Source organism: Vanessa cardui, chromosome 6 (assembly GCF_905220365.1).
Source record: "Vanessa cardui chromosome 6, ilVanCard2.1, whole genome shotgun sequence".
NCBI classification, from domain to species: Eukaryota; Metazoa; Arthropoda; class Insecta; order Lepidoptera; family Nymphalidae; genus Vanessa; species Vanessa cardui.
Genome location: NC_061128.1, coordinates 5227352 through 5248165, shown reverse-complemented (window position 1 = coordinate 5248165; position 20814 = coordinate 5227352). Strand labels below are relative to the sequence as shown.

Genomic DNA, 20814 nt, shown 5'->3' with positions numbered 1-20814 from the left:
TTACTTTATTTTATCTTGTATTAGTTGCAGATGTCATTGTAATGTGAACGAATATTGTGTATTTTTTTTCAGGAAGAAGTCTTTTCTTCCTCAGGAGTTACATCTGATTTTAAAACGATTTTTAATTTAAATATGTAATAAATAAAGTTTTGTATTTTTAATGTTTAGAGTATCTTGTCATTTAAAAAATTCAATTAATTTCGAGAAGATTTTATTACTAGATTAGCCTTACAACACCGAGTTTAAAGCCGAGATGACGAATAGCTATAAAAGGAACAAAATTCTAGTTAATCAATTCCATCTATTAATGGTACCCGATTTTATTGAACAGTCTTGTAGGATTGTTAAAAATAATTGGATTAGATCATTACTGCTCTATATTTATGAATGTTATACATTTGTAAATATATGAGTTATTAATATGTACCATATTCATAACTATTAAAATACTAAATACAAAGATTTTTTATTTAATAAAGCCAGTTAGTATTTTTTAATATTTCTCATTTACATCCCGTAAACATATGTATGTATAAGAATAAAATGTTAATAAATTAATCAAATCTTTTGAAAGTATTTAAATTTATTAAGACAAATAGCTGTCGATTCAATTTATGATAGCTTTTATATAGTATGCTTCAATTAAAATATTTTTAAACAATCTTATAGAACGCGAAGTTTTGTGTGTTGGAAGAAACATCCAATTTAAAGCAAAAAGTTTTTATGACGCTTTTATTGAACAGGACGTGATTGTGAAACTTTTTAAAATCAAATCTTATTGCACAATTCAATGAAATCGAAATTTCATAAAAGTTACTCTGTAGGTATCATTTATGTTATTTGTCTAGACAATGTTCAACGTTTTATTCAAATTAAACTTATGTTTGAATTTATTTTTCAAACTAAGCTTTCGAGTATAATACACGATAATTTTACTACGATTTTAAGAAAAAAAAGACTTGTAAGTATGGACGGCAGACACTTCTACATACTTTTATCATTCCTCAATTTAGAGGTGAATAAATGTTAATACAGTTTTTGAAACGATTATGTTTTTAATATGTTTCAGTATCTATTAAAAATAATATATTATTCTTAATTTTGCAATGATGACTAATTTGTGATTAATTAAAAAAATAACATCAAATTTGGTAAGAATTAAGATAAAACACGTTATTTTTAATATTCGGTTATGTATTTATTATTAAACAATAATTAACAGTCATACCGCATGCTTAAAAGTAATGAAAAACTTAGTGTTGGTAGTATTGGGCTACAGGAGTAGCGTAGACGGGAGCAGCCTTGACGTAAGCGGGGGCGGCGGTGGGAGCGCTGTTGTGTACGACGGCGTTGAAACCGCTGTGGTCGTCAGCATAGTAGTCTACAGTTCTGATAGAGCCGTCGGCTTCTTGGAAGGAGTATGAGCCCTTTACGACATCTCCATCGCGGACTTCTTGTTGTTGCTTGTTGTCACCGGTGTGCCCGTCAGCAACAGAGTAATTGTACTCGTATTTGGGGTGAGCCTGCAGAAGACGATAAAACTTGTAAAGTCGTTGGTGGTTAGGATATATTTTATAAATTTATAAGTGACTTACGTATTCCTCAGGCTGGACAATAACTTTAGCGACAGGGGCGGCGTGGTAGGCGACGGAAATGGGAGCTGTAACTGGGGCAGGAGCGGCGTGGTAGGTAACCGCAGCAGGGGCAGCATGGTATGCGACGGCAGCAGGTGCTGCATGGTAGGCGATGGGAGCGGGAGCTGCGTGGTAAGTGACGGCAGCAGGGGCAGCGTGGTATGCGTAGGTAGCAGGGGCGGCATGGTACGCGATTGGAGCAGCGACTGCCACTTTGGTAACGGGAACGGCGTGCTCGTCGTGACGGACGATGCTCTGAGAGGACACGGCGGCCGCAGAAGAGTACTGTGCGGCAGGCACGAGCCCGGCCGAGGACACCGCCACTACAGCGCAAAGTGCTACCAGCTGTAAAAATAATTTATTAGTCATCGTCTAATTTCTAATTGTCAAGCTTAACTGTTAACATGAATATGCTTACTTTGGAGAACATTGTGTTGATTTTTCTTTAACGTTAGATCACTGAATGATTTATTTACATCTGCTTGGTGATTTTATAGTGACTTTATCAGTCCGATCAAATTCGATGAAGTCGTAACCTTGCCGCGGGCCGCTTTGACAAATCCATATTTTTTATATGAAATTGGTAAAAATATGAAAAAATTGCGAAAATTATCATACTATTTGACTTTTTTCGATGAAAGATAAAAAAACTGTATCTACTTACGATACGTCGATCTGATTAGGATCTACTTTTACGTAATAATAAATATGTTTTATAATACACAAAAAATCGGGCTGTGGGCCGTTGTCGGCCTCTAGTGATGAAAGCTACTAAATATGTATAGCATCAACACACAACGTACTTCAGCTGTATTTCCTTAGTAACTACAATTTTCATTGTGGATATAAACAGTTGTGAATAATGAGTATTAAGTAAATCATAGGAGTAATGGTATGTGGTGACGTGCATTTTAAGTTTTAAATTTAGTTATAATATTATTAACTGTTGTATCAAAGCAAATACGAGAGCAGTGCAAAGCGACAATCAATGACAGCAGCAGGATTAGCAGCGACAGCAGAGAAATAGTCTTCACAAAACAGCAGCTCCAATTCAGCAAAAACTCTTCAATCAATTTTGTTTTTTTTTCCAGCGTAATAAAAAAAAAACACTCCTGGAGAACAAAGCAAGTAAAGCAAGTACTTACAAGCCTTATTTACTTGTTCTTACAAGCAATTTAAATAATAATAATAATAACGCATAAGATTGAAATTATTAAGTTGTGTATTTAAAGTTTCAAACAAAAGTAAATTATTGCTTAAGGGGACTACATGAGCTAAATGCAAGTTTTAAAATGCCAAAAAGTATATAATCCAATGCAATAAACCAAATGGAAAAAATATATGTTAATCTTCAGGATACATGCTAATTATTTCTTGTTTTGAAAACATGATGTAATTAATTTGGTACGATACAAAAAAAATCGCAAAGTTACCTCTAAAAAAGTCTTTTTTTGTTTTTTAACTGTACTTATATACCTTAAATATTTTTGGTCTTTTGACAGATTATTCTACAAACAATATACTAAAATAATGTTATCTTAATTATTTAATAAAATTAATAGATTGTTTTAAAATCAGATATTCTTACTTTCGACCAAAATGCGTAAGCATGTGTGCGTGAGCGCCTCGTACAGACACTGCCGGCCGAGGCCTGTTGCTATACAGACGTGTCGCTCTTTTCACCGCATCATTGCGAATAAAATCTCGTAGATTTTATTTTTGTGTAATTTTAATTGTAAATTAATAGTCGAATATTATTCTTTTTTCAACCGACTTCAAAAAGGAGGAGGTTATCAATTCGTCTGTATTTTTTTTTTTCTTTTTTTTTTTTTTTTTTTTTTTTTTTTGTTTGTTACCTCATAACTTTTTACTGGGTGGACCGATTTTGATAATTTTTTTTTGTTTCAAAGGTAGTGCTTCCCGTAGGGTCCCATTTTTTTTTAATTTTTTTCCGATGATTTTATCCGTATGAAAACGACATAAGTCTTAAATTTGCATTATGTATATGCGCGACAAATAGGTGAATAACTCAAAATCACGTTAACCAATTTCGATGATTCTTTTTTTATTATAAAGGATATACTTTAAGGGTAGTTTGGTGAAAGTTTGGTAAGGTTCTGAGCACAGGATCCATGACAAATTAAGGGAACGGGAGGGAACGGAACAATTCTGAGGAGCACGTTAGCAATACTAGGTCGAATCTTTTATTTATGGGTTACTTGGATATTTGAATCACCTTCCGGAACGTGGTTATGTTCATGTAATTGTCATAATCGAATATTATAATTAACTAGCGACCCGCCCCGACTTCTCACGGGTGCAATATTGATACTAAATGTACTAAAGAATTTGTTTATTTACGACATCACATTGCAAACTTCTAAAATTGTCAGTGTTTCTTTACTATATTGTTCATTTATTATATACACAAACCTTCCCCTTGAATTACACTATCTATTAAAAAAAAACGCATCAAAATCCGTTGCGTAGTTTTAAAGATATAGGGACAGAGAAAGCGACTTTGTTTTATACTATGTATTGACGGAACTCCTAAACGGCTTACAGTTAGGTTGCGATTTGGGGCAGAATTTCTTTCTGTCTTTCATTAAATTTTGTGTATATGATGTGATGTCATATGATGTACGACATAGCATACGAATAGCTCTTTTGCAAAGTTATTTTACTGAGGTCGATTACAGCTCATTGAAGGGTGGTACCTTGTAGTTTATGCCGCATGACGTATTCAAGCCGCATTTTCGAAAGTATATTTTTGCTTTATTCGAAAGTTTTTTTTGAAATTGTTCCTGAAGTAGTTTCTGATTCATATAAACGGCACGCTTAATATATCCATATTAAGAAAAAAATGTTAGTCTACATCAGCCTCACTTAAAATCAAAAAATAAATAAAATTTTAACAAAAAGAAAAACCGACTTCAAACAAAACAGTATTTTAAAACAAATTAAAATGCACTAAAAAGTAATAAAAATAATTGCATATTTAAGATATTTTTGAGAGTCCTCCTAGGTAAAATGAAATGAAAAATATTAGACTACTTAAAAGTCGATTTACGATTATATAATGTAGTTATAATTATTGCTATACTTGGAGTCGGTGTCAGCCAACCCTATACTATACCTATCAAAAAACAATACGAGAATACTTTAAGAAATGTTTCTTACAAATTACCTTTTATACGATATTATACTGGGTCAATCAAGAGGCTCGTATCGCTTCTTTCTTTTGATTGTTGAAGCGTGTGCCTGTGGCTGACACCGGCTCCAAATATAACAATAACTATAACTACGTTATATAATCGTAAATCGACTTTTAAGTAATCTAATATTTTTCATTTCATTTTACCTAGGAGGACTCTCAAAAATATCTTAAATATGCAATTATTTTTATTACTTTTTAGTGCATTTTAATTTGTTTTAAAATACTGTTTTGTTTGAAGTCGGTTTTTCTTTTTGTTAAAATTTTATTTATTAAAATAAATATATTAAATTAAAATAGTCTAATTGTAGTTAGCCATTTATTTGTTTATTAAGTTATTTTTTATAAAGTTTAATTTTGTAAACATGGGAAATAAAGTACAATCTGTGAAGAAAACTACAAAACGTTCATATAAATTAAAAAGCCGAACATATGAACGGTATGAAAAGGTAACAGTATTTTATTAGTAAACATATATATTTTTTATAAATAATGATTATTGGAAACATTTATTAGAAAACAGTGCAATCAGTTCGCATAGAATCAGATTTTTCGACATATTTCCTACAGTCATCCTAGAGTATTCGGTCAATGTAAGCAAATCGATGAAGAATGTACGGGTTCGATCCCCTGCTCTCTGAATCAAAATATTATTTATTTTTAAATGACTATATTTAAAAATATATATGATAATTATTAAAATTTAATTACTAACAACTATGTATTTATTTTTTCAGAATTAAGAAAATCGAAAAAAAAATAACACGGAAGCTAAACTTTAATAATAAAGAAATAAATAAACACAAATTAGCACATCATAGGAATATTTAGTGGTGCTTGCCTGGGTTTGAACCCGCTATAAGATGCACGCGTTCTAACCACTGGGCCATCTTGAAATATGTAATTGTTGTGAACCAAAGAACTAAAATATTTAGAAGTGTCATATGCGTAATTCAATATTTTTTATAGATTGGAAGAAGTATAAAAAAATTCAGCTCGTAGCTTCAGTGAAAGTGGGTCAAAAATTTGATTGCAAGTAACCATGATATTTTAATAACGAACGACGACGAACGAATAATTTAAAAAAATATTTTAATAAAAAAATTAAAACTAAATTTATTTGTTTTTTTTTATACCAAAAATAAATAAAAATATTTGAATTTAATTGAATCAGTTTTATTTCAAATATCAGTCAAAAACAATACAAATAATTCTAATATTCTAACTATTTTTATGAGATTTATGACTAAACCCATTATAATTGACCGAGTTTACGAATAATTCAACTAAACCGACTTGACGACTTCATTTTTATAGTAATTTTTGATACAGATTTTTTTTTAACTTAATTTGTTTTCTTTGTGAACCGATATTAATAAAACAAACAAACACTACGCTTTTTGTCAGTGTACAGATTACGAACAGTTCCAATTTTATTTAATAAATCGATTAACAAACTTATAAAATTTAAAAATAGGTACGATTTAATATTTAGTATAACAACTAATTGAGATACAGTAAAAATGAAAGAAAAAAATGTTTAAATTAACAATTTTTTGTACATAAAATATAAATGAAAATAATTTAAGTTTAATTAATTCAGTTTAATTTTATCATATTTTTTTAAATGACACTAAAGAAATTAAAATAATTCTTTTGTCCTGTCTATTTTTATGAAATCTGTGATTGATGGAATTGATAGAATTGACTTCGCTTCGCTTTCGATCGGCGCGGTGCGCGGCGGTTCGGCGCCATCTATTGGAATATTCAGGCGTAACCTCGCCGCCTCGCTAAGCGTAGTGCGCGGGGAGACATGCCGTTTTTGTCGTTAGTGTAAGTGTGTGCGCGTGATTCTCAAGGGCAATTAGCTCCCGTAGTCCCCTTAAGCAGCTGTTATTTAATATCCAAATGCAAGAAATATATGTCTTTTCACGAGATTATGCCTTAAAACAATTTACATCGCTTTAGAATTCCACTTAGGTCATCCAGGACATGGACAAAGTGGATGTTCTGTTTTTGAGTAAAATATGAAAAAAATAATGGGAATCATTATAGATCCATCAATGACATTGATTATTATTAATGGAAATTAATACATCAATTTACCTCAAGGGTGGTTTGATGACCTCCGTGGTCGAGCGGTGTGTACACCGGTTTTCATGGGTACGCCACTCTAAGGTCCCGGGTTCGATTCCCGGCCGAGTCGATGTAGAAGTTTTATTAGTTTTCTATGTCGTCTTGGGTCTGGGTGTTTGTGGTACATTCGTTACTTCTGATTTTCCATAACACAAGTGTTTTGCAAGCTACTAACATTAATCAGATCAGAGTAAGTAAGTAGGGATCAGAGTAATGTATGTGATGTTTTCCCATATTTACTATTTACTAAGTATCTGAAAATTCGATAATATTTGTAGGATATTGCGTATGACCATTATTTGTTCGAAGACTGGATTCGAAAAATTGGTCAAATAGCACTCATAAAAATGATTAACATACCTCTATTAAACGAATATAAATAGTTCTAGTTTCTTTTTAGTAACCTAAAGCTCTCAAAGATGGAAAATAAACCAATAAACCAATATACGAAATATAGAATCAATATTTTCTGTTTTTTTTTATATGGTATAGGTTGGCGGACGAGCATATGGGCCACCTGATGGTAGGTGGTCACCATCGCCCATAGACAATGACACTGTAAGAAATATTAACTATTCCTTAAATCGCCAATGTGCCACCAACCTTGGGAACTAAGATGTTATGTCCCTTGTGCCTGTAGTTACACTGGCTCACTCATCCTTCGAACCGGATGAGTGGGTGGTACCTACCCAGACGGGCTTGCACAAAGCACTACCACCAAGAATTCTGTGACAATATTCTGGTATATTCACATAATATACTCACGGAATAATTTTATTGTTGTGTGTGTGTACAAGTGTCGATAAGTGCTCGGAATCTAAACAACGATAAATTCATCGATGTAGACAACGCAGTGCTGCCATCTCTCAAAATGAACAAATAATTAATTTCAAACCGCATTTATTGAAAGTGGATAAAGGTAGTATCTATATCATATTAAGTATTACGTGTTACGTACAACTCCTTATTATCATTTTAATTTGATTACTTATTTAGTGTAGGTGTTACTCCGGCAACCTACAAATAACTCTTATAACATAAAAAAACAGTCATGTTTTCAGCTTGTGATATTGTAAAAAAAAAACATTTTTTTTCTACATTTGCACATGGCAGCACGTGTCGAGCACATTACGGCACAGTTTTAATAACTTCGATAAAGTATAGTATAGGAACCAACAGGACATAAAAAAATAACCTCTTTGTAAAAATTGTATTTTTTGAGTCATTTTTTTTTCAAGCGGCACATCGTAGCACATACTGAGCACATTTTAGCACAACTATTCTTTTTTTATAAAAAAATTATTATATTTTCGAAATTTTGTTATTTACCTGTAAAATTGCAAAAAAAAAATATTTTACATCTGCACATGACAGCACATGTCAAGCACATTACGGAACAATTTTAATAAATTCGAAGAAGTAAAGTAGCGGTGCTAACCGGACTTGTAAAAAAGGACCTCCTCATAAAGATGATATTTTTTGAGTATTTTTTTTCAAGCAGCATTTTATATCACATACTGGGCACATTTCAGCACATTTTTTTAATAGAAATTCAAAAATGGCGTTGATATCATAATGAACATCACGACAGTAGCCCACAAAGTTTGGTCGTGTATTTTGCGTAACTGGTAATGAAATGATGGTAAATGGAATAAAATTGTGATTCGATGACCCGGATGGAGGATCGAAATAAACCTAGGTCTCGTGCAGATGAAAGGTCAGCAGCAATGTGTATTATCCTCTATATTTGGGATTTACCTCGCGGAGATGAACTGGTTGTTTAAAAATGTTATTCCAAAACACCAACAGAACTCTGGAAGAGATTATTTTGAATCTCTTATTCTTACAATTTGATTGCTCATGTGTATGTTATCAATAAATTAATAACATATTTTCTTAGTTGATTTTGTGTAAAATAAAATCACGTTATTTTGGAAATTCAATAATATATTTTAATTAATAAACAAAAATCAACATCATTTAGTAATCTTAAAACTAATACAAATATCAGTGATGATAGTATTTGGCTACAGGAGTAGCGTAGACAGAAGCAGCCTTGATGTAAGCGGGGGCGGCGGTGGGGGCGGTGTTGTGTACGACGGCATTGAAACCGCTGTGGTCGTCAGCATAGTAGTCCACAGTTCTGATTGAGCCATCGGCCTCTTGGAATGAGTATGAGCCCTTCACGACATCACCATCACGGACCTCTTGTTGTTGCTTGTTGTCACCGGTGAGTCCGTCAGCAACAGAGTAATTGTACTCGTATTTGGGGTGAGCCTGCAGAAGAAAATAAAATTTGTAAAATCGTTGGTGGTTAGGATATATTTTATAAATTTATAAGTGACTTACGTATTCCTCAGGCTATATCTAAGATGGCTATAAAAATATTATAGGATAACTGGACAATAACTTTAACGACGGGGGCGGCGTGGTAGGCGACGGAAACGGGAGCTGCATGGTAGGCAACTGGGACAGGAGCGGCGTGGTAGGTAACCGCAGCAGGGGCAGCGTGGTATGCGATGGCAGTAGGTGCTGCATGGTAGGCGATGGGAGTGGGAGCAGCGTGGTAAGTGACGGCAGCAGGGGCAGCGTGGTATGCGTAGGTAGCAGGGGCGGCATGGTACGCGATTGGAGCAGCGACTGCCACTTTGGTAACGGGAACGGCGTGCTCGTCGTGACGGACGATGCTCTGAGAGGACACGGCGGCCGCAGAAGAGTACTGTGCGGCAGGCACGAGCCCGGCCGAGGACACCGCCACTACAGCGCAAAGTGCTACCAGCTATAAACATAATTTATTAGTCAACGTCTAATCTAATTTCTAATTGTCAAGCTTAATTGTTAATATGAATATGCTTACTTTGGAGAACATTTTGTCGCGTTGGATCACTGAATGATTACGATTACGATTTACGATGTAACAGTTAATTGTACACACTGCGTTTCAAATAAGTCCTGTGCTGAAAAATACTAAGACTCAAATAATTTGCTTGAAACTTAAGTAAGTGCCAAAGTTTTGGTAGTACGAAATAGCGCTCCCAACACTGCGCCTGCTTACATCAAGGCCTTTCCCGTCTACGCTACTCTTGTAAATCAATACTACCATCACTGATTTTTGTATTATCAGTTTTAATATTAAGCCTAATTTAAGATTAGGGCTAATTATGCACGTTCTAAGGATAAAAAGGTAAAAATATGAACAAATAACATCATTATTAAAATACATAACTCATGCAATGTCGAATAAATACAGTATGAAATTGATAGAAATGAAATTAACACTGAGTTTACTTTGCTTACTTTTTTATTTTTTGGATATTTTTTTTTTCACTTGTGTAAAGAAAATAAACTATGCAACTCTCAATGAAATAACTTCACAACATTGCCTTACTAAACAAACTTATCTGTTAACTTTTCTAAATTTAAATGGTATGATATTTTCTTAAGTCCAACTTATGTATGTATATACGATAATTTATATACTTTTACTAGTAATAACTTTATTTTGGGAATAAGAAATGTATATTTTACAATAGATACTGTATAAAAATACTAAAACGCGTTCTCTTAAATCACAGTTCCTGTTTTTCGGGTGGATATTTATCTAGTCATTACTCCAGTGGAATCAATAAACATCAAGTATCGTAATCAGCGAATGAATTATTTTGCATTCCAATGTTTAATAACCATCGACTCAAATTGGTATATTTTTTTTTATTTATAATATATTAGATAAATAAAGTAAAAGTCAAAATATTTTTATAGCCATCTTAGATATAGACGTGTTGTAGTTCATTGCTATAGATCATTTCCATGTAGTTAAAATCAAGATAAAAGATAAAAGCATTAAAAATAAATGATTTTAATTATAAAAATTTATTTAATTTCTATATCAATACATGAAACGTATATTGTTTTAAATTAAACCAATAGACATTTCAAAAGTGAATATTAATTTTTTCAAGACATTTCGTCATTTATTTAAAAAATGTACAATAATTTGTTATTATCCACTTTGACACAATTTATGTAAGTTTTTTATAAATATTCGTAAACTAACTAACTGTAACAACTAATTATAATACTATGGAACATGTAGTATTTCTCAATGGCGATTTTACTAATGGGCTTGAGCATAGATAGCAACGGGTGCATTTTTGTTATAAGGCAGTGAGAGTAATTGACTTAAATTTTCGCGATTATTACACATTTAAATAAAACTAGTTATAACGGATTTGAATCGCGTATATTAATTATTTTTGGCATTTCGAGCACTTTACAGCGTTCGTGGTCACGGGTAGACTGTCAGTCCGTTATAACTAGTAGTCAGCCCTACAGTATATCTATCAAAAAACAATACGAGAATACTTTAACAAATATGTTTTTTACAAATTACCTTTTAGGGGCTCGTATCGCTTCTTTCTTTTGATTGTTGGGGCAAGGGCACCGTGGCTGACACCGGCTCCAAATATACCAATAACTATAACTACATGATATACTCGTTAATCGACTTTTAAGTAGTCTAATATTTTTCATTTCATTTAACTTAGGAAGAATCTAAAAAATATGTTGAATACGCAATTATTTTTATTACTTTTTCGTGCATATTCATTTGTTTTAAAATAGTGTTTTGTTTGAAGTCGGTTTTTCTTTTTGTTAAAATTTTTATTTATTTAAATAGAGAGTAATTGATTTTTTTGAAAACATGTAGTTTTTGTTAATGATCTCGGTGATAATCTAATTATTCTTGACGATGTACAGTCTAAATTAGTGTATCTATTGAATCGTTATTTTATATAATTGAATTAAATGAAAAGCTATCACTGGTTAGGAATGTAGGTTCTACCGAGAAAACGGTAAAAATCTCAATTTATAATTATTTACATATGTATGCCTGAGTTTTCACTAGATGAGAGTTTAAACCAACTTGTTAACAACGTTAGTTTACCAAACTTTCAAATAAATTCCAGATGTTTAATACACATTCAGATGTATCAAATTTGCTAATGACACACTACCAAATTTGAACTACATTAAAGTTAAATTTAATAAAGTTATAAACTTAACTGTTGTTTGATTAGATTAATAAATTTTTACCATTATATATTTTTAATCCATGCAGAATGGGGGTAAAACTATTTTAAAATAAATCAAATATGAAATTCGAATTCTGTATTTTGTTAATAATTTTAAAATTACTGTTACCATGTAATGTTACATAAATAAAATAAATAACTAATTAATTATACAGTCGACTAAATCAGTGATGTGCCAGAATATGTCCCTGAGCGGGTGCAGCGTGGTGGGAAGGAGCGGAGTTGCTGACCACAGCGTTGAAACCGTTGTGTGCGTCAGCGGTGTACTGAACTGTGCGCACAGAGCCGTCAGCTTCGACCAGGGAGTACTCGCCGTGCACGGCGTCACCGTCGCGGCTCTCGTGCTGAGACTTGTTGTCGCCGGTGTGTCCGTCGGCTACGGAGTATGAGAAGTCGTATTTGGGGTGAGCGTATTCCTCCTCATGAGCAGATACGATTCTGTGTGCGGGAGCAGCGTAGTGAGCTACCGGGGCAGCAGCGTAGTGAGCTAAAGGTGCGGCAGCGTAGTGGGCGACGGGTGCAGCAGAGTAATGAGCTACAGGTGCGGCAGCGTAGTGGGCAACAGTAGCGTGGGGTTGATCATGACGTTGAATGCTTTGTGAAGATACAGCGGCGGCGGAAGAGTAGTGCACGGGAGAAGACTGGTAGGCCACGGGAGAAGTGTGGTATGCAACAGGTGCAGCGTGGTATGCAACAGGTGCAGCGTGGTAGGCTACGGGAGCGGCAGCCACGATCTTAGCAGCCACAGCGTGGGGCTGGTCGTGACGCACGATGCTTTGTGATGATACAACAGCAGCCGAGGAGTAGTGGGGCTCAGCTATGAGTCCAGCCGCGGCCACCGCCAACACGGCGCTCAAAGAGAGAACCTGTAAAAACATTTATCATTTAACACGTATGCAATGCAATGCACTGTTATTTCAGTAAATCCATTTTTTCGCGAACAATAAAGTCACAGATTTAACTTTTAATTTGACCTTTCACTAACTTACTTTGGTGAACATGATTGCTTTGTGTGATGTATACAACTGATACATTTCACATATCAATGGCTGCTTATATAGTGATCTGATTGTGTGTACGTAAAGGTCAACGGGCGGCAACTGGTCACAAAGGTTTTTTGAACATTTATATTTTTGTGTAGTGTAAAATATATGTTTTTTTTTACCATAAATAATACTAAGAAATCTTAAGCCTTGTTTTTGATTAACTTTCTATATTCATTTTTTAATGTCGAAACATGATTATTTTATTAAAGGCAGATCTCGATAATTATTTTAACAAAAAAAAAAAAGGATTTTAAAATATAGTTTTTACGATACATATTTTCCAAACGAAGACTAATATTTTTGGAATTAAGTATGTAAGTATTATTAAGATAGTTATAATCAAAATTAATAAAATAAAATATTATGTTTTGGGTATCTACTTAAGTACCATTAATTCGTCATAATTATAGTCTTAGGTCAAACAGCAATACTTGTAGTTTTTATGTTCCTGTATGGAGGATGAGCGAGCTAGAGTACATCGTCCTGGTAAATATCGGCAACGCGACTAATGTCAAAAAAGAGGAGCAGTCTACGCATGACATATACAGAAGCTCCATAGGTGTTTGAAAACGCAGGTACAATCTCTTTTCTCTTAATCCGATGAGACGGCAAATTCGACACAACCGGATAGAGTTATATTTAGCCCCTAGACCAAGTTAAACTGGTTACTTCAGGTAAAAGGACTATAAAATCTTAGATTTATGGTTGATTGCGCATTGATTTATTTGACGAATGACGTATATTTTTTCACTATTAATGAACATACGGGTATTCATATAAGCATTATAAATATTATGAATGAACGAGATAAAAATAGGTAATTAAAGCAAACAAAATTCCTAAATAAATATAACGTTGACATAATTGCTCCATTTTGATGACATCGTGAGCGGCGGTAGGAGCGGTGTTAGGTTGAAACCTTTTGTTGAGTATTCCACAGTTCTGATAAAGCCGTCAGCTTCTTGGAATGAATATGAGACCTTCACGACATCACCGTCGCGGACCCCTTGCTGTTGCTTGTTCTTACCGGTGTGCCGTTAGCAACGGAGTAATTGTAATCGTATTTCGAGTAGGTCTGCAGAAGAGGAATAAAACCTTAGATTGAATATATTATATGAATGTTCAAGCAACGAATGATTTCCTCAGGCTGGGCATACACTTTAGCGAAAGGAGTTGCATGGTCATAGAAGCATGAGCAAGCGATGGGTGTACGGGCAGCAGCCCTTATAAAGCATTGTAGAGCTATAGGGACCGCGGAAGATTAGGGATAGCAACAGAAGGAAGTCACCCCGCCTATGATTTTAGTATTTAACATTGGTAAAAAATTATACATTTAAATAAATCAGATTTTTTATGTACTTTGTTTGAAACACTACTGCAGACTTTTTCAAGTTATTATTAAAAAATAATAGCATATGGAAACATTAAATTTTAATTAATATGCAACATCTGAGAATAAAGTTTTGAATCGTGACGTTATCAAAGCGGAAATAAAATTTCAAGTATTAGCCACAAATTTTCAGAATTTTAATAATACTAACGAATTGATTAATAAGGTAATTAAGAAATATGGTAAGCAAGTAAATAATGATTAAGTTACATATGTATTTTGTAATGTTTATTTATCTATTTATAGTTATACATATAAAATAAGTTGCCCTGATTGACTATTTCATCATCGCCGAGCATTAACTTCTAAAGTAAGGGCCAGGAAATTTGGTGAGTTGGATCGTTTTATTCAGTAAACACCTACTAAGGAAAAATTTTGGAAATTTTATTTTCATGGGGTTAAATAAGGGTTGAAGTTTTATACAATAGTCCGAATTACTTAAAATAGAAACATGAATCTTTATTTTTGGCTTCTAATAAAAAAATGTGTATATATGTATTTAAACGTTTTTGGATATTATACCCTAACGGGTGAAAAACACACATGTGTGGTAGACAAAAAGGGCTAACATTATCGTTAGTTAATTAACAGTTGTCATTAATGAAGAATAGGAATTCGGTATTTGACATGGCTAACAATTAAATAAGAAAATAATTGAATTATGTAGATTTCAAGATGCTGATTCAGAATAACTATGTCAATTTACAAATTAAACATTATAGATATTTTTATTTCTTAAAAATAAATAAGAAATTTTGCATCTGTGAAATAACAAAACTCAAACGGCTCACTAGCCAATCAGAACGCATGTCGTCACGATTCAATAAACAATCAAATCTTGTTTGGTCTGTCAAACAAATAGCACTGTTACTTTTGTACGGTGGTGTTATTTTATTAATAATTTTGTGTTGATTTTATTAGTTATTCAGTCAAAATACAAGTGGAGAAAGACTTTATAAAAGCTGATAGTGCTAATCTGTCAAAAGTTGATTCGTTTATGATTGCAAATTTATTTGCATCAAACCCGGACTTCTGTTCTGCAGAATTTAGAAACGTGAAAACTTCAGTGAAAGTATAAAAAACGGTATCTATCAAATATGTATACATATATTCATAATGTTCTAATTCAATCGATGTCCTTAGAATTAAAGTTTTTATATTTTTTGTCATTATTTACTTTGTTGGTTATGTATGTCAAAAATATATTTCGGGTTATATTGCGGTAGGTAATAATTTATAATTAACTGAAGCAGTTTTAGAATGCAAAAAGTGTCTATCAATATATAACTACTAATACATTGATGCGTTACATGGTCTGCTGACCATTTACATTTTTTTTTCATAATTATTTTATTGAAATATTTCTATTTACAGATCATCAAGACAGTCCTATGGTGATGATGCTATTGGTTATGTTCAATTAAAACGTGACCACACTCTGTGCACAGTGAAATGCAGACTATGCCCTGAGCATAAAGTTCGTCAGCCTCTTTTTACGAAGAGGCCCCGATTGTGGCACATGAATAAATAATTTATTGGGATTTTTTATTGTTGTACTTGTCCAGCAAGGAACTGTGCAAACTTTGTATGATGACGAAGCCATTTCTTCGAGATTTCAAGAAAATCAAGAGAAAAATAGTTTACACAGGATCATTCACTTAACTGTTTATTGAATCATGACGTCACGGCCTAATTTGTCACGTGACTTGCTGTTCTGGCGGTAATTTTGAATCGTATTATTTAAAATGACTGTTTTTGTTATAAATTAACTTTAAAAATGAAATAAACAATTATTAAACGTATCTTTAGTGTCCTAAGAATACAATAAAATACTTTTTATAAAATTGTCAAATACCCAATTATATAGAAAATTTACTAAATAGCGAAATAAATAAACTATCTTTTGAAACAGATGAGAATTTGTTGTCCAATGTGTATTTAAATTTGAGTAATATGTGATGCCAAGGTCAAATGATTATTATTATTACAGGCAGTTATTTAATTACCCCTTTCAAATCAAACAATTCTTTAGTTGTACATCATTTGGAATCTTCATATCTTCTAAAGTTTTCGTAAGCATTTATGTCGTGTGAAATATCAAACACATTAAATTAAATTAATGGAGGACTAAGTCATGTGATATGGTAGCAGTTTCGTGTTGGGGTGGCATTCTTAGCAGGCTTCCTAATCGAAGGTTATCATCAACGTGGTTTGTTATGTCGTTACTCAGAATGAATATACTTAGCTATATTGAGAGTTTTATGTTAACTAAACATAATATAAGCATGTTATTTATAGTTACAATTTTAAAAGTAATATAGTTTAAAAATGATAGATAAAAATAGAAATAATTGTCCCTAAATATGTTTCATGTAAGTAAAAAAGGTCAAATTATTTTTAAATAAACAAAGTATTCAATTGGAATTTCTATATTTCGTCATTTTAACGTAACTGGTACCTTAAATAATAAATATCTAATTAACACATATGACTAAATCAATGGTGAGCGAGGATATGCGCTGGAGCAGGAGCGGCATGTTTGGCGGGGGCGGAGTTGGTGACCACGGCGTTGAAACCGTTGTGTGCGTCAGCGGTGTACTGGACTGTGCGCACTGAGCCGTCAGCTTCGACCAGGGAGTACTCGCCGTGCACGGCGTCACCGTCGCGGCTCTCGTGCTGAGACTTGTTGTCGCCGGTGTGTCCGTCGGCTACGGAGTATGAGAAGTCGTATTTGGGGTGAGCGTATTCCTCCTCATGAGCAGATACGATTCTGTGTGCGGGAGCAGCGTAGTGAGCTACGGGGGAAGCAGCATAGTGAGCAACAGGGGCTGCGGCGTAGTGGGCGATGGGTGCAGCAGAGTAATGAGCTACAGGGGCGGCAGCGTAGTGGGCAACAGTAGCGTGGGGTTGATCATGACGCTGAATGCTTTGTGAAGATACAGCGGCGGCGGAAGAGTAGTGCACGGGAGAAGGCTGGTAGGCCACGGGAGAAGTGTGGTATGCAACAGGCGCAGCGTGGTAGGCTACAGGTGCAGCGTGGTAGGCTACAGGGGCAGCAGCCACGATCTTAGCAGCCACAGCGTGGGGCTGGTCGTGACGCACAATGCTTTGTGATGAGACAGCAGCAGCTGAGGAGTAGTGAGGCTCAGCTATGAGTCCAGCCGCGGCCACCGCCAACACGGCGCTCAAAGATAGTACCTGCAAAAACATTTATCATTTAACACGTATGAAATGCAGTGCACTGTTTTTTTTTTATTATTCAGCATTTTCTTAAACGATAAAGTTACAGATTTAACTTTTAATTTGACCTTTCACTAACACTTACTTTGGTGAACATGATTGCTTTGTCTGATGTGTACAACTGATACATTTCACATATCAATGGCTGCTTATATAGTGATCTGATTGTGTGTACGTAAAGGTCAACGGGCGGCAACTGGTCACAAAGGTTTTTTGGAACGTTTATGTTTTTGTGTAGTAACCAAATTATTTATGAATTATATAATTTTATTATCAAATTTTGAAAATAACAAGGAAAAGCTATAGCATTTATTTATATATTGATATTACTTATTTACGTGTAAGGTAGAAAAATTTAAAATTCTATATATTTAATTTCCTAAATATAATGTATAAGTGACTGCATTTTCAAAAACATTATCTTAAAGTTAAAAAAAATAGTCGTTAAAAATCGTATTATAATTACACGAATGAATATGATTATCATTATGAAATAGGTAATATCATAATCAATATCAATGAAGTAAGCTTTTAGTAATTATTACTGGTTTTACGGTTTCAGCTATGTTATGTCATTCTTTATATGAATGAATGAGATGAATCGTCATTAAAGCATATGAATATAATATAGTTCAATATTGAATAAATGAAAAAGACAATTAATAAATACATATAGATATATATTCATTTTCCTTGTTACTTTTACAGATACTTTGAAACTTATTTTAATATATCTTGCTTGTATATTTAATAGTTCTTATAATTTATTATTCAGAATTTTTTATGGTATTGTATGGTGGTAAATGACCACCTGATCGTAAATGGTCACCACCGTCCCAATATAAAATATTGTCTGTGCCTGTTATTGCGCAGGCTCAATTACCCATTAATCTGGAACACAAAAATACTAAGTATTACTGTTGGGCTATAGAATATACGTTTATCGTTCCTTTATTTTTATTAAGTTTAATTTACTGTTGGGCGATAGAATATACGTTTATCGTTCCTTTATTTTTATTAAGTTTAATTTACTGTTGGGCGATAGAATATACGTTTATCGTTCCTTTATTTTTATTAAGTTTAATTTAACTTACAAGATATTATTTTGACTATAAAAAAGGTTTCTGTTATTTTTCTTTCTTTCGTTGTTACAGTTTTATTTTGTTGCGTTTCATACAGAGATTTTTTTTATTTCATTTTATAGGTGTCAAACGAGCAGGACGCTCACCTGATGGAAAGTGATCACGACCGCCCATGGACAACACCAGGGGCTTGCAAGTTTTCGCCGGTGTTTAAGGAAAGATAACGCTCTTTTCTTGAAGCTTGCCAAGTCATATCGGTTCGGAAAAACCACCGGTGATAGCTGATTCTGATGTTAGGCTGATTGAAAATCGCACTATTGTGGGTTTTTGGACAAAAGGCATTAAAATATAACAAACGTTCATTTTGCAGTGTTTATCTTACTTAAGTTCAATTATCTGAGAAACATTTCAATGTTTCAAGTAAAATATATGCGTTTTTTTATCGTTACTGAAATTTATGTTGATTGGCCTTAGGAGAGAATTATTTGAATTTCGTTGAATAAATATTTATAAATAAATTGATATTACATGAATATTACCCATATTAAGGGTAGTCCAAAAATGCTGGTAATACCGAAGATTGAGGCGGTAGATACAGTGGTGAGTGTGTTCAAACCTCTGTGGTCATTAAGGGAGTACTCCAAGGTTCTAATAGAGTCATTAGCTTCTGGTATTATCCCTTTACGACATCGCCAACAGGGATCTCTTGTTATTCTCGTCACCAGTGTGTCCGTCAGCGAAAAGTAATCAAAGGTATATTTGCTGTAACATTACTTACCTCATGTTACCAACGTTTAAACATTGTTGGTTACAGCTATGCAATTGTTTAAACTCATCCTTATAAAATAATTAATTTTATTAATACTAAGAAAGTAACGCAACTATAAAATATAAATTCATATAATACCAAAGGCAACTCAAAAGCACGGTAAAAAGGGAATTAAGTATCATAAAAAACATTGTGTGTAATTTGTATAAGAGCAAAGAATAGTTAACCTGATCTTTTTTCAGTATAAATAAATATGAATTTGCTATATAGGTGGCGGAGGTAACGACAGTCAGCTCAGCACAGAATATTATACAATATTATTTTATGACCGAAATTTAATGTGGGATATGGTGCAAGTATATATTATTACGGGGATATTCCATATTAAAGAATTAGTCAACTTGTATAAATCCACAAATAAAATACAAAAGGCTTATGAGGCTTATGACTGTATAGTATACACCGATGTTCGATTACGTAAAATACTTCTTCGAAAATAAATCACTTGTACTATACAAATGCTCTCAGCACGCTGTTCTAGTCTTTACAGTTCTCAGAAGCTTTCTTAAAAGTTAACGTATCTCTAACAATTCAACATAAAGATCTAACTACTACTACGACTTATCTCTTAAAATAAATTTTGAGGTATAATTTTCTTTCCAATATATTTAGGCATGTTTTTGAAACAATATTTCATATTTAGAAAGTAGTCTTTTGTTTAGCTGTGCCCGCGACCTTGTACGCGTTTGTGAATTTAACAAATAATACTATTGTAGCCTAAGCTATTCCCTATTATATCAGTTATCTGTTAGTGAACGTCCTGTCAAAATCGGTCCAGCCGTTCTAAAGATTAGCCGGAACAAACAGACAGCCAGAGGTACAGACCGACAAAAATTGTAAAAAAACTTTATTTTGGTATATGTACCGTGTATACATATGCATTGAGTAAAAAGGAATATTTTAATATTACAAACAGACACTTCAATTTTATTATGTGTAGATGATATTTCTATTAATTTAGTAGTATATGTTTTCCATCTTCGTAACGATCTATATTCAAGTAAATAAATATATATTTATTTATTTGCTGTACATGATATAAGAGTTAAGACATGAAATGGGGTAGATTAAATTATGTAAAATAAAATAAAAAATTAATTGGAATTGCTATATTTCGTCATTTTAAGGTAATTGTTACCTTAAAACGATA

General features: G+C 33.2%; 2 protein-coding genes and 1 pseudogene across 2 annotated transcripts; all 3 read right to left on the bottom strand.

Annotated features, from left to right (window-relative positions):
• Positions 1–1253: 1253 nt before the first annotated feature.
• LOC124530446 (cuticle protein 8-like) lies at positions 1254–2003 on the bottom strand. Its single transcript, XM_047104618.1, has 2 exons — positions 1596–2003; positions 1254–1523 (listed from the first exon to the last, which is right to left on the bottom strand). Exons 1-2 carry the CDS (start codon positions 2001–2003, stop codon positions 1254–1256), a joined length of 678 nt encoding a protein of 225 aa, XP_046960574.1.
• A 6988-nt stretch (positions 2004–8991) lies between these two features.
• Positions 8992–9853, bottom strand: LOC124530617 (annotated as a pseudogene).
• A 2285-nt stretch (positions 9854–12138) lies between these two features.
• LOC124530639 (cuticle protein-like) lies at positions 12139–17723 on the bottom strand. The gene is made up of 2 exons (XM_047104874.1): positions 17030–17723; positions 12139–12855 (listed from the first exon to the last, which is right to left on the bottom strand). The coding sequence occupies exons 1-2, from the start codon at positions 17721–17723 to the stop codon at positions 12242–12244; spliced, it is 1308 nt and encodes a 435-aa protein (XP_046960830.1). The 3' UTR covers positions 12139–12241.
• Positions 17724–20814: the final 3091 nt, after the last annotated feature.

What these genes read in the sequence shown, in the direction of transcription:
- LOC124530639 (XM_047104874.1), bottom strand. Translation starts at nt 17,723, where the DNA reads ATGTTTTTGCAGGTACTATCTTTGAGCGCCGTGTTGGCGGTGGCCGCG. An exon ending in TGCCGCTCCTGCTCCAGCGC is followed by an intron (nt 12,856 to 17,029) that starts ATATCCTCGCTC and finishes TTGTATCATCAC; the next exon opens with AAAGCATCGTGCGTCACGAC.
- LOC124530446 (XM_047104618.1), bottom strand. Translation starts at nt 2,003, where the DNA reads ATGACTAATAAATTATTTTTACAGCTGGTAGCACTTTGCGCTGTAGTG. An exon ending in TTGTCCAGCCTGAGGAATAC is followed by an intron (nt 1,524 to 1,595) that starts GTAAGTCACTTA and finishes CGTCTTCTGCAG; the next exon opens with GCTCACCCCAAATACGAGTA.